Source organism: Stegastes partitus, unplaced genomic scaffold (assembly GCF_000690725.1).
Source record: "Stegastes partitus isolate 25-593 unplaced genomic scaffold, Stegastes_partitus-1.0.2 Scaffold455, whole genome shotgun sequence".
Lineage (NCBI taxonomy): Eukaryota > Metazoa > Chordata > Actinopteri > Pomacentridae > Stegastes > Stegastes partitus.
The window spans coordinates 253,842-267,145 of NW_007578186.1; the positions used below are offsets into that span (position 1 = coordinate 253,842).

General features: G+C 40.5%; 1 protein-coding gene across 3 annotated transcripts in view; it reads left to right on the forward strand.

Annotated features, from left to right (window-relative positions):
• The first annotated feature begins 1,208 nt into the window (after window positions 1-1,208).
• The window catches only part of tp53bp2a (tumor protein p53 binding protein, 2a), a 30,704-nt gene continuing 18,608 nt past the window's right edge, over window positions 1,209-13,304 (forward strand). For all 3 annotated transcript variants that reach the window (XM_008286455.1, XM_008286456.1, XM_008286457.1), the window contains exons 1-2: window positions 1,209-1,286; window positions 1,588-1,748. In XM_008286455.1, coding sequence (XP_008284677.1) covers window positions 1,722-1,748 — 27 coding nt within the window. In that variant the 5' untranslated portion in view covers window positions 1,209-1,286; window positions 1,588-1,721. The remainder of the gene's footprint in view (window positions 1,287-1,587; window positions 1,749-13,304) is intronic.

Below are 13,304 nucleotides of genomic sequence, written 5' to 3' on the forward strand. Positions count from 1 at the left end.
AACGTAGCTTGTTTAAAGTCCCTTTTCAGTTGTTGATTTAACCCATAAAAAACTCACCTCTCTGTATCAAAAAGTTTTGTTTTTTTTTGCTTCATGAAAATAATTCCTCTGTGCCTTAAAATGACTTAAATGTAACTCACACAACTGCTTCCACCAGCTCACTTTTGATGGATTTATTCCCAAAAATCTGATCAGCCAGAGGGGTGGTGGTTCAAGCCCCAGCACCACCAAGCGATCAGTTTTGGGCTTTTGAGCAAGGCCCTTAACCCTGTCCGCTCCAGGGGTGTCACCCTGCACTCTGAACCCAGCTTACTAACAGGATGGAAAAAATACAATTCACCCTTGCAGGATCACTAAAGTATATGGCATTAAAAAAATAATAATAATAATTACAAATCCAAGCTGTCTGCATTTTGTTTTGAGACCGTAATGGTACATTGCAATTTTAAAGTGGAAATGCTCAGCCATGGCTTTGACTTCTTATTTTGTAAATAAACACCATGTGCACATCCTTTAAGAGTTCAGATAAAAAATGGTAGGAACTGCATGTATAGCACAATTTCAGGTATCATTTGCATGTTTCTGCACAAATGCCAAAAAATTCTATTACTTTTTCTTTTTAACTTTTGAAATTTCTTGGATTGGCTGCACTTAAAATGTATACTCCTCATTTATCCTGCAACACTTACTTGCTTTTTAAAAATCTTTAATTATTTTTATTTTTTATTTTTAATTCTACTAAAACAAATTTCTCCTATGTGAAAACCTACTTGGCGTGAAAACAGATTCTGACTTTCACCTAGCTATTGTAGATTTGGATGCTTCATTCAAAGATTTCCTTTCAGAAGTGAAGCAATCTGTCAAATACCAGGATTAGCTTGCTAGCCATTACCACTTCAGCTTTACCTTCCGACTTGTGATTTGTGAGCAGAGTGAGACCTCTCACCTTTGTCACACTCCGCTCATGATTCCTGCCTATCCTGCTTCTCCTCTGGGTTTAATTTCCTGCTCACAACCTCGTAAGTGAATAGAGTCGATGTATAGTAAACTTTTGAGGATATTGAGCTGTTTTTTTTTCTTTTTTCTTTTGGTCGCACTAGTGTACTGTATTACATCTCCAGTGAGCCGTCCGGCCGGTGGGGGAGTTTCAGCTCCGGATCGAGGCGGAGCCTGAATTCCACAGTGGACCGAGTTTCTCCCGCTACGTCACTCCGGGATAGGCTGCGAGCTACCGAGCAACACTGTCAGTCAGCGGGGTTTCGGGCTCATTACCTACACGTCCTCTGGTAAGTAAAAGCTAAAAAGAAAAAATCTAATATCTACCCCAGAGGTTCTAGCTTACTTTATTTGCATCTTTCTTACAAACCTTGGTGTTTTTTAAGGCACCTCTCGCGAGCAACGAGCCGTTACAAAGTTCTGAAGCGATGCTCGCGCAACTACAACGGAAACTTTTGTCATGGAGGCCTTGTTATTTGTAGCAACAGGTCCACGACACGGGATGCAATTATCACGAGTGGGTTTTACTGTTGGACATCTTTCTCGGTCAAAAAAATAACGCTGTGTCTTGTTTTGTTTTTTTAAATGCAGGACGGAACCCCTGAAGCAGGAGAAAGTAGCCTTGCCTGTCGCGGGGTTTAGGCTCTGGGATTAAAGTGATCGTCAGTCCCGCACCGCTTTCGTCGAAACTGCCAGCGGGGATTCATGCTGTGTTGGTTAGCTAAATGCGGTACGAAGCTAAAATGATGCCGGTGAGTTTGTTTAAATTACGTATCTGTAAGTTTTAACGCTGTGCCGTAGCGCAGTGTGTCTGTTTACGATGTTATATCTCCGCACTATCCCCGCAATGCTGCCGCCGTGTATTACCTGGACATTTAAATTGACGTGGCAAGTTGATGCGGCTGCTACTTTGTGCCATTACCATGTCAACACAGGCTGCTGCTGCTGCTGGGAAGTTTATTATCTGTGACTGCTTGTGATTATACTGTAATTTATTCGCTGTAGGGGATATTCCTCGCATACACGATTCTCCTACATTATACACCAGTCGTAGTTCCCCCTCCCCTGCGTCAAAACACCATCTGTGTATCCCAGTTGGGACATCTTCCTTTAAAAAAAAAAAGGTCATTAACTTAGTACACATGCATTTATTTGCTCGTACTACTCTGATGTGTGCTGTGTTAGTACCTATATACACATCCATCCGGCTCAGGACACACAGCAAGCAGCAGGCACCTGCCAAGTCTGGCTGGCACTCGGCTAACCTCAGCTCTGGACTCCTGCCATGTCATCACCATCATCTTCATCATCATCAGAGGTCCATTGCTTTTTGCTGCAGTTCAAGGCTCTGTCTCTCAGCACTTCTGTGATGTGTGGAGAGAAGGGCAGCGGACAGTGGTCTGCCTGCACTGTAATAAGAAATAACCTTCCCAACAAATAGATGTAGAGCCGAATGAACACTGCAGTTTTACTTTTCTGTTGCGACTTTGCCCGCCTTCCGGTAAAGGAGCAAAATTCAAAGATCAAAGACGACGTAACTAGTAAAAGTTTAATCCCGCTGAGATTATTACGTCTGCAGTTTATTTACTTGGAAGTGTCGTTGCAGATAAGGGATGTAACTGACAAATGCTTTCACAATAAATCTGTCACTTATTTCTTTTTGTTTTTTAAATCTAACTGGAAAAACAAGCTTAAAAATCCTGAAAGGTGCTCTTAACAATGTCCCAGATTACATTGCTTATACTGTTACATACTTTACAGTAAAGACAAAAGAGAAAGGCAGCAGATCCTCATGTTTTAGAAGTTGGAAGTGACTATAATTATCGAATAGAATAGAAGTTTATTGATCAGTTTGGTGGAAACCTCAGGGAAATTGCTGATAGTTATTAGTCCTGTATCAAATAGTTTTCAGCTGATAATCTGTTGCTGGCCTAGTAACTTAATTAATAACTAAGTTAAATGAGTTGCCACAATGTGTTGTTAAAGAGGGAAGGACAATGATTATTGCAGTGTTATTACTGTAGTACTTTTTCCCCCTCCTCTACCTCTCTGTTTAATTTTCTGTCCATTGTGTTTTTAGCAAAGACATATGTCAGGTCACATGCTGTATAACACACAGCTACTGTTTTCTTTGCATTGATGTTAACAACTAATGAAAAATCAAATGTCATGTTGTGTGTACCTATGCTCAGCTTCTACTGTTGTTGCCCTTCCCTCCCCAGACCCATGCGCCCAGTAAAACAGCTTGATCAGTGAATTAATCATCTTAGCAGTGGAGACACGGTCGTGTTTAGATGACTCCTGTCTGGTGCATGACCTCAGTCTGCTGCTGGTACATAGTCATTTGTTATCACAAAGCTCAGCTCTCACCGATATAAATTGTCACCCTTACATACAGGATCTGTTGCTTTACTCGTCAAAACATGACCTTTGTTATTTCCCTCTCTACTCCAATTGTGTCACCCGAGAATATATCTGTATATGTGTTTTGGTGTGTTTGAATGAGATACAGCTCCTGGTGTTCGCCTGATAAACACAAAGTGCCCTCTGTGTAGCCATGTCTGATGTGAGGTATTGTCTTATAAATTACACCAATAGCCCGTGACCCTGCTTGTGCAGGCCAGGGGCTTTGGGGGGGTACTGAGAATGGAGTGTCATAATTGCTGGCTGGGATAGTAAATAGGGGGTCACTGTTTCCTGAACACAATGAGCTGCAGGGACTCTTCAACAGCATGTTGTTGAGAGCGCATTGTGTGTGTGCCTGTGCTGTAGCAGCACCCTGATAAGAGATGCTCACCCTTTATAGAACCATAGCATCGTATAACTCATTTACCCCTGATTTGCTGTTATCTCTACTGGAACCAGCCTTTGTTCTGCAGACACTTACTAATGCCAAGTTTAGACTTGAATTCTTTGCTGCTTTATTAGCCTCTATTCCATCCTGTTGTGCATTTTGTCAAGCTGAATTATATTCAATAGACGGTTTTGGTAGTGTAATACAGCAGAAACCAAACAGGGAAAATGTGTTTGTGGACAGGTTTCTGTATGATTTTGGTTTTCCTATGTTGTAGTCACAAGTCCCATATCACATCCTCATTCCTCTCCCATGATGAAAGTTGCTTGCTGTGTAGATTTTAAAGCAGATATACTTTTGTGTGAATGGCCTGCATTATTTGGTTTTACATTCTTTGACAGTGAGCATTTGTACTGTATCTTGGTTACACCACAACAAATCTCACTGTTCCTTGACTTTGTGATGGTGTTATGATGGTGGGAAAGTGAAGTGACGTTCTGGGAAGCCTGATTTTGCTGTGTGTCAACAGAAACCTGAGTAGGCTTTCTCTGTGGCCACCACAGGCTTTGTGTTTACTTTGTGGGAGAGCTGTGGTGGTTATGTAAGTAGATGGTCACATATGTGATAGACAAGGGCATGTGATGTTTTGACTTTTGTGTCAAGAAGAATCCTAATTGAAACTGTATTAGCTTATGATGAGCAGTGTTAAAACACAAAAATACATGTTTCAAAGCATTTAAGCTGTTTATATCATTATAGGACTTTAAGAGTTTGTGCATAAGGCTGATTGACTCATCATGGAGCAGACATTAAAGACAAAGAACTTATAAATGATTCTGTGCTCAGGTAAGCCTGTCATTCACAAACAATGATTTTATGAAGAAGCTGAATCATTTTCTTGAATTTATTCTGTTAGACTGTGTAGTGCATTAGCGACACAATGGCAGCATAACATTAGCCTGGCTTTTGAGAGGAACCACGCCAGAGTCACCTGAGCAGGTATCAGCTTACCACCTTGGAATATTGAATGACTCACATCCGTGAGCAATCAAAATGAAAGGAGGACTTATACATTACAATGGTGCACCTCCAGAAATACTCACTTTCGCTGTGTGAAGACATAGTGACAGCATCGTTGAAGGTTGATCTCCTTGTCTAGTCATGAAGAACACAGAGGCCATGCGGGATTTAGGTTATGTCAGCAGTCAAAAGTTCGTTTTGTGCAATCCTGGTTGCAACGTAACCCCACCCATGATGATAAGGCCAATTAGTCTGATAAAAGGCAGCCGTGGTGTTTTTATCTTCACAGAATTTTTTGAGTGTGAATACAAACACTCACTTTTGCTTTATCAATGGTGTGGTGTACATATAGATGTATAGATAATTGCATTACATGTAGGTAGGTAAACACAATCAGTAGGTAGTGGTCCTCTGGGAGGGAAGGAGCACTTGAGCAAGCAAATTTGTCTTCATAACCACTTTAACAGTCTGGGAATATATTGTACATGCTAAGATTTGTTGTAATTTTACACGTACCCACCTTGGGGTTGGTAGGATGGGTGGAGGCAAGGAGTTGTTTGTTTGCATAATATAATGCAGCTTACAAGGTGACTTTGAATTGTAATGATGGTGCAGTTTTTTCAGTTTAGTATGTAGTCATTTTTGGATATTCATCTCTACCATATTTGATGACGTTATAAATCTTTCAAACCCAACTATGATGGGTTTTTATTCAAAGTCATTCAAAGTCCACATTTTTATGCTACTGACAACCAGTGTTTGCTGCTGTGTGAGTAATACCCTGTTCCAGTGCCTTTTTAAAGAAGCTATTGCCCAGGAACAAATTTTATTCCCTAGCCCGGGAAAAGTTCCTGCAGTGGAAAAGGGCTTTTGTACTCTGCCTCCTACAGTCATTCACTCTCCTGCTTTACTGAGATCTCTTTTGCATATGACAGATTAAATGCCACAAAGACATTATTCAGTGAGCATTTTTTAGGAAGCCAATTAGTGCGTCTGCCACATTTTGAATGGCTTCCTCTTGCCTATTCGCTTCCCACATGAAATAAGCATTGATAAGATTGTTTTTCATACATGAAATTTCTATATAACAGACTAGCTATTTTCACAGTTTTGTAAATGTTCCAATTTTTCAGGAAGTCATTTAGTAGCACTTTTAAGTTTCTGTATACTTTCTGTAATAATCTTCAAGCTCCTGTGGCCTTGGTCTTTCTCGGAACAACTTCATCCAACCGTAAAGAGGGCTTGGAAAAAATGAATACATCCTCTGCCTTCTGCTTAATTTTAACTCCCATTTTGCTTATCTCCCAGATAAGCACGAAGTAGGAACTGTCTCATCACGTAGACAAGGAATGGAAGAGTATTGCGAGAGCGCAGATTATGAAGTGATAGGCTAAGTACTGCAGTGCAGACAGAGAGAAGAGGTTGTCCTGATTGAAGAGTCACAGCTTGCTGCAGTTTCAGTGTGTTGTAAAAGCTGCTTGTTTTTTTTCCTGAATGTTGCAGCTGAATGAGGCTACTGTGTGTTCCGATTCCCTATGCATTCTGCTGTTTGTTACCCCTGACCTTTTCTCCCTTGCCCCCTCATCCCCCTAATGCAGCATAGAGAGGGAGAGAGAATGAAAGAGACGAAGAGAAATAATGCATAAAGCCATTGGGGAGTTTTCTGCTGCCTTGCCTTTTTGAAGGACTGCTATGCTGGAACTGTGTCAACTCTTGAAGCCGTGGCAGGGAGAACCAAGGCACATGCACTGGAAGATGCTGCAGCAGTATCTTATAAACTTGTGGTAATTAGATTCAAAGGTGACTCTGTCAACAAGACCTAGTTGACTCATTCGCTTACCACAGCAATATCTGTAATTGAAAGTGTGTGTGGACAGAAGGCCCAGCAGCCCTCGGGTAAAGAACCCTCAGGCATGGCTGAAGATATAGCCCCTGTTATCTTTTGCCACTGTCATCCTGTCTACTTTCCCAGCTATTCCATTCCCCCCTAAGCATTAGATGACATGCTGTGTATAAGTGGTAGTCAATCTCAGTGTATTACATCAAACCGGTCTGACATTCTCCCTTATTTGTTCTGACTACAACCATGTTCCTCCAAGGCAGGTGTATTGTGCTCTTTTATCTAGAAAGCACAGTGTAAGTTTTCCTACTTGGTGTTAATGCAAAATTGTTTACTTCCAAAATGCACGAAAATAATTTAGTGTGCAACATTTTTTACGCTACTTAAAGAGAAATAAAAATTTCCCCTTACAGCCAATAGTAGAGTATGGAAAACCATGGTGGACTAGCTTTTACATTGACTGAACCATGTCAACAGTAAGCAACCTTTCTCAACAGTTTCAGCCATTTTACTGTAGTTGAAACATTGCTGGAGTAGTGTAACAGTTGATCCATGATTCACAAGAAAGTTTAACCATCGTAGTGTGAAACAGGCCACAGCTTTACAAGAAGTGACTTAGAACAGCACTTGGAGAACACACTCCTCTGCCAATGCCAAGTCTCGCAATTTTAAAGAAAATGATCCCAATCTCCACCAAAAATTAATTGGCCATGCCCCACCTCCCTGTCAAATTTCATGAAAGTCGGCCCGGTAGTGATAATCCTATATGTAATCCTGCTTCCTGACAAACTGCTCTGAAAACATACCTACGCCATGATCATGAGTAATTGTCTAAATCTGAATGTAGACTTGCAGTGAAAATATACCAAGCAGTTGTGTGGTCACATAAAGAGGTTTTGTGAAATGCATTTCACAGTTGCAGTCATGTCAGTTTGTCTCCCCTTTTCTGACTCTTTTATTTTTTTATTTAGTTGATCTGAAAAATAATCCGATTTGTCACTCAAAAGCCGTGATGCGATCCAAACCATGAGTTTTGTGACCTATTGCACCCCAAGCTGGAACAGTTAGTCAGTGTATTGAACAAAAAAATATAATTCTGACAACTGAGTTATTATCTTAAGTTGTTGCTTAAATATATGTAGCAAAGGGTTTGCTTGTGGCTTATGAGTAGATGAGTGTTTTTTTTTTTTTGGTGCAAAATGAAATCACTATTTATCACTATATTTAAAACTTAAACTACTGCAATTTGAAGTGTGAATGTGTGTTTCTTGGTTGGCATGTTTAGAATATTAGCAAAAAATGAGTTGACCAGTAATCAGTAATCAGAAAACGATGTCACTGGAGTTCCAGTTCAGACTGTACTGACTGGAAAAAAAGATACAGTGACATGTTTCAGCCTTAAAATAGAGAAACATTGTGGACAAAAACAGAGGGATGTACTGGTAGACCTTCTGAACTAAAATGATTTAGTTGGTTCTGTGACAGGGAAAATCAGCAAGGATATATAATGTTTTATCTGAAATAATGATTTATCTCAGTTGTTGTGCTGGTTGCTTTTAGTTGCACTGATGTAAATGTCCTGTGACAGGATGGGCTTTTATTTACTAGTTATTCTGATATTGCAGAGTAATTCCATTATGGTACAAAAGCTTGTGATTAGTCTATTCCTGGAAACGGGAAACTGCAGAGGCACACAGTTTTGATTAGTCTTAACTCAATATGTGACCAATTGCATTTGGACAATGATCTTGAGAGACGAGTGGCGTAGAATTGACCCTCACGAGGGTAAAGTGGATTTTCAAGGAAGGACACAAGGATTGATATGCTTTTAGGACTGTTCGAAGTAATATTATCAAAGAATCATTCTTCTAATGTGATTTTCCTTCAACTTGTCCTAACACATAAACATCCAGACAACAAGTACCTGCCAAGTGCTCTGTTTTTGTGCACGAGTCTGTTGCTGCATGCTACATGTAGGTTATCTGAATGATCAGTGGGAGTGGCACTCACACACCAACACAGCATTCCTTTCTGTAATTGGCTAGGGTTACACTGCTGATATTTAAACTCAAGTCATCTCAGACTCCTCTGTCTAAACAACTGGAGCAGCTTGAAAAGCCTGTTCGAGTCTGCAATCAATGGCATCTTCTTTAGGGGCCCTCTGGCTGTAAGAGGAGCAGGGATCTAAATTACACAGCAAAGGGCAAAATCAGCAACTGTAGACTTTATAGCTGATATCTTCACTATACAGTATTTCACAGAATAGAGCTGCACCTCCCCACAGGCTTTGCAGCTTATTTAACTTCATACGAGATAAAATCACTGACAAAGAAGCCACGTTCCAAGCAATAGCCCAGAACAACTGTTACAGTATATCTCTTTCTTTTTTACAGTGTCTCTTTTCAACGCCTCAGACCTTTCAACAGGGCAGGTCAAGCACTGCCAGCTGCAGTCACTCTCCTACTCTTAGATGTGTTCTTATTACAGTGTCTTTTGTATGAGTGATTGATGTTACAGCCTTTCATCTCTGAGATACACACAGTCCTGTCTGTATTATTTTTTCCCCGAACAGAGAGTCTTAAACATGAACAATTTACCTCCAAGACTATAAAGGTTTTTGTTCTGCACATGTTGTTGCAATGCTGAATTTCTGGGGATTAGAACACTTTATACCAGGTTCTGAACAAGTAAACCTGATGATGAAAGCGATGACCTTTGTACTGGTGTATTGTACTAAGGTATAGTGGGTGTAGCCTAGCTGCAGGCTATTGAATTTAAGCTTACTATTGTAATTCTGAGCCAGTAGGCTGTTAACGGGCTATATTTTGATATAGCAGATTAACTTAATCCTGAGATATAGCCCCAATGACCTAGCCTTATAGCTGGTCTGCTTTGAGAATATCTACAGTGCAGGCTGCAGCATTAACAGCCACGTGTCTTTGCATTGGCTGTAATTGTCAGTGTGCAGTTCTGAGCTGTCACACCAGTCCCAAACCCTGGGAGACAGCTATGACTTCACTGATGCTATGATGGAATTAGAAATCTATTGCTATAATAGTGAACCGCAGCCGCAGAGGCAGCTTGTCCCTTCTCCTTCCCCAGGGCAATCTCTTTGCCCCGTTTCAGATAGGAAGGAAGTGCAATTCAGCAATTGCTTCTGTCATCCACTCCACACCTGACAGACAGAAGGCAAGTAAAGCACGTTTCTGTCAAACGTTGTCATATACTTGCAAACTAAATAGATATTGCTCTGCTCCATAGTTGTATAAGGCTTCGTAAAGCAATGCTTTCTGATGAGCTATAGAGCTACTGTTTCTTATTTTGCAGTGGGCCCATCAGGCTATTATTGAGCTGTTTAATTTTACTTGCTGTTGTATCTATGAATATTTAATGTGCTCTCAATTTGTCTCACTGAGTTGAAACAGGGGCTGAGGGTATTCTTCTCACCTGTCTGTCTAGATACACCTCTGAACTAGTAGTGGCAATTGCTTTTTTCTCATTATTAATGTACTATGCCATGTCTTATATTATCTGTTTTTGCATGAATATTTACATGTAATGTTTATGTTGTGTAGATCTCAGACACACTGGTTTGCTGATAATGGAAAGTTAAACAGGACTACCATTTTCAGACCTAACGATGAGCACAATAAAAGGAGACAGAAAATTAAATGATAACATATTCCTAAAGCTCATTTAGCATATTTTAAAGTTTATAAAGCAGCATGAATATGAAAATTGGCCTGATTAGCTTAATTAAATGTGTATATATTGCACATGAGTGCAATATTATAACCCACAAGCAGTGACCACATGTGCTAGGTAGATGAAGGTCAACAGCAAAGTGCTAACTCCTCCAGATGGATGAGAGGACTGGAAACTGATGGCCTTGGATCATTAAATTTAGTGCTCAGGAGAGCTGGCTTTCAGTGTAGGTACCATCACCCCCAAGACTATATTCCCCCCTTCAATGGTTCTGTCTGCTCAGTCTCTTTCATTCCTCCCTTTCACTCTCCAAATATTAAGAGGGTCATTTGAATGTCCTACATTTCTGGGAAGTTGTGATGATGTCAGCCACTATTGTGCTGATCTTTGAATGGCTTTTTTGGAATCCTTTGCTAAAGGCAGACCACATGAAATTGATGCCAATTAAGGTTTTCTTTTAATTACAGGCCCTGTCACTGTCATTTGTTATGTTAAGTGATTTTAGCTTAGCTGTCAGCTACATACCACAAACACTAAAAATATTCTGATTAGCAGACAAAAAACGAAAACATCCTGATACTTTGTTCTCCAGGGTGGTCTCCTACCACAGAGTGGGAACACAAGGGCAGTATCTGTTTACAACTGTCTGTACTGTAGATTACTGACAAAGATGACTCACTGCTGATTCGCTCTGTTGATCGGGATCTTTCATTTACATCCCTATGGAACAAACCAGTTGAGTCAGGTCCTCTGAGTCAGACCACTACCCCTTGCTTCCACCTTCACTTTATCACCATGAAAAAAAACAAAACCTTCTCTGCTTGTATATGTTGCTAAGGAGATTTTCAATGGCATCATGTCACCTGCTTACTCACTTAGTAAGCTTCATTTGAAGAAGAAAAGGGGGATAAAGACACTTCTTTTAAGGCTGTTGTGCATTTGCACAGTGCAGCCCACTGTTAAAAAGCAACCAAAATACTTTTGTTTCTGCACTACCGCTGCAGCTGCTCTGCTCACCCCCCCTCAAGCCCTTTGTGCTTGTGACCCTCCTGACCTGATGTTCCCACCATGGCCCCTTTGGGCCATTCATGGTAGCTCAGAATAGAAAAACCTGACAGCTTAACCTGGAGGTTCAGGGCATATACAACAATACTACACCCTTCAGGTTATTCTTTGTCTGTGTATGGAGCAAGCAGTGGATCTGACTGGAGAACCCGAGGACATTACACATGGTGATACAGTAGTGACCTGTCAATCACAAGATAGCCCACCTTAAAGCATACTCTGTTTATCATTATTTTAAATGGGACTGGAATTTACAATATGAACACCATGCTGTGTTAAAAAAGTCTTGAACTAGTGATTGAGACCATACTTTAGGAAAATGTTTACTAAGGTAACACATCAGAAGTGGAGTCATTTCCCTACAGATTTCTGTCCAGTTGGACATCTTTTTGCAATCACATGCATTCCCCCCTGTTGGCCATTAGAAAAAAAAAACAATTGTTTGTTTAAGCCACTTCTGTATTGGCTTAACTTTACAGATCCAGAGGTTACATCCATCTTTTTTATGTGCAGTATATGGTCTTGGGCTTATAGAGTTCACCATTGCTAAGGTCACTGTGAAGGCTTTAAGCGTGGTTTCTACATCTGCGTAGAATCATCTACGGTGTATGTCTGCATAGCCTCATACCCTACAAGGTAGCCTGATGCTTACCTCCCAAGAAATAGAGCTATATATCATGGCAACACAAAGTGCAGCAACTGTGATTGGTCCACTTGCTGTTCATGTGTTTTCCATCCTACGCTGCTGTCACGGTTCAAAAAGCCCCATAGTCGACAAAAATCAGGTGTTGACGGAGATAGTACACACCTTCTACTCCTGAAATTTTTATCTCTTTACTTCATTGCAGTAATTCAAATTAAAGTGACCGTTCTTCATTAGTTATTAGCCCCAACATGATCTGCACTGTTTCAGTCGCCATTGTTTGTACACGAAAAAATACAGTGGCATAGAAACCCAGCTGCCCTCCTGCCTTCGAGCAGTGAAATTGCTGGACACAGCAGACACAATAGTATGCAAGCATAAATTCTCCCAATGGTGTAGGCCACTCATCTAGGTTACAACAGAGGCTCTGCTTAGAGCCTATGTACAACTATAATTTGGCCTTTCCACTGTGCCAAAACCTGTGGTTGAAACACAACGGTTCAGTAAGTTCAATTCATGCCATGCCTCGGGCACCTTTGTTATATTGATTTTATTACGACCTTATCAAAGCTTTCACTTCTATTGTTTGATGAGATTCCAGATGCATATTTCAGCACTGCCCTAAAAGCCTCTTATGCAGATTTTGTAGTTTTTATGACTCCAGATAGACACAAATTTTTCATCTTTATGTCTCTCAGTGTTTGTATAGGTTTTAGAATATCACACGGACATTTCCGATGTGTATTTTTAATTTGACTGTCAAGGCTTTGGTTTAATTCAGCCCTTCATTTTTAATTAAATTGGACTCCTGGTGCCTCTTGTGACAATAAAGATAAATAATATCCTGTATAAATATTGATTTTAGAGTTTGTTTATAATGTTTGTAAGCAATACAGTAGCTGTTGTGATAGAAGCTCTTATATGTGTTAGCATTTGGGCTCCTTGCTGATGGACAGCTCAATTTTCTGCTTAGTGTTTTTTTCTGCAGTAGCTGAAGACTTTAACATTTCACTTCTATCAGGGATCGCCTCACTGAGTTTGCCCGTTTCTTTTAAGATTGTCGTAAGCCAGTCTCTGCCATCTGCTAGTCACACACTGACATACAAATCCAGCTCCTCAGTGGTCTGTTCCTTCAGAGCACTTGGCAGGGGTATTTAGTGTGTGTGTGTTGGGATTGAGGGATCTCTCACAGTGGTGACAGCACTAGTTAGCAGTTAGATGGTGTGGGATGAAATGGAATT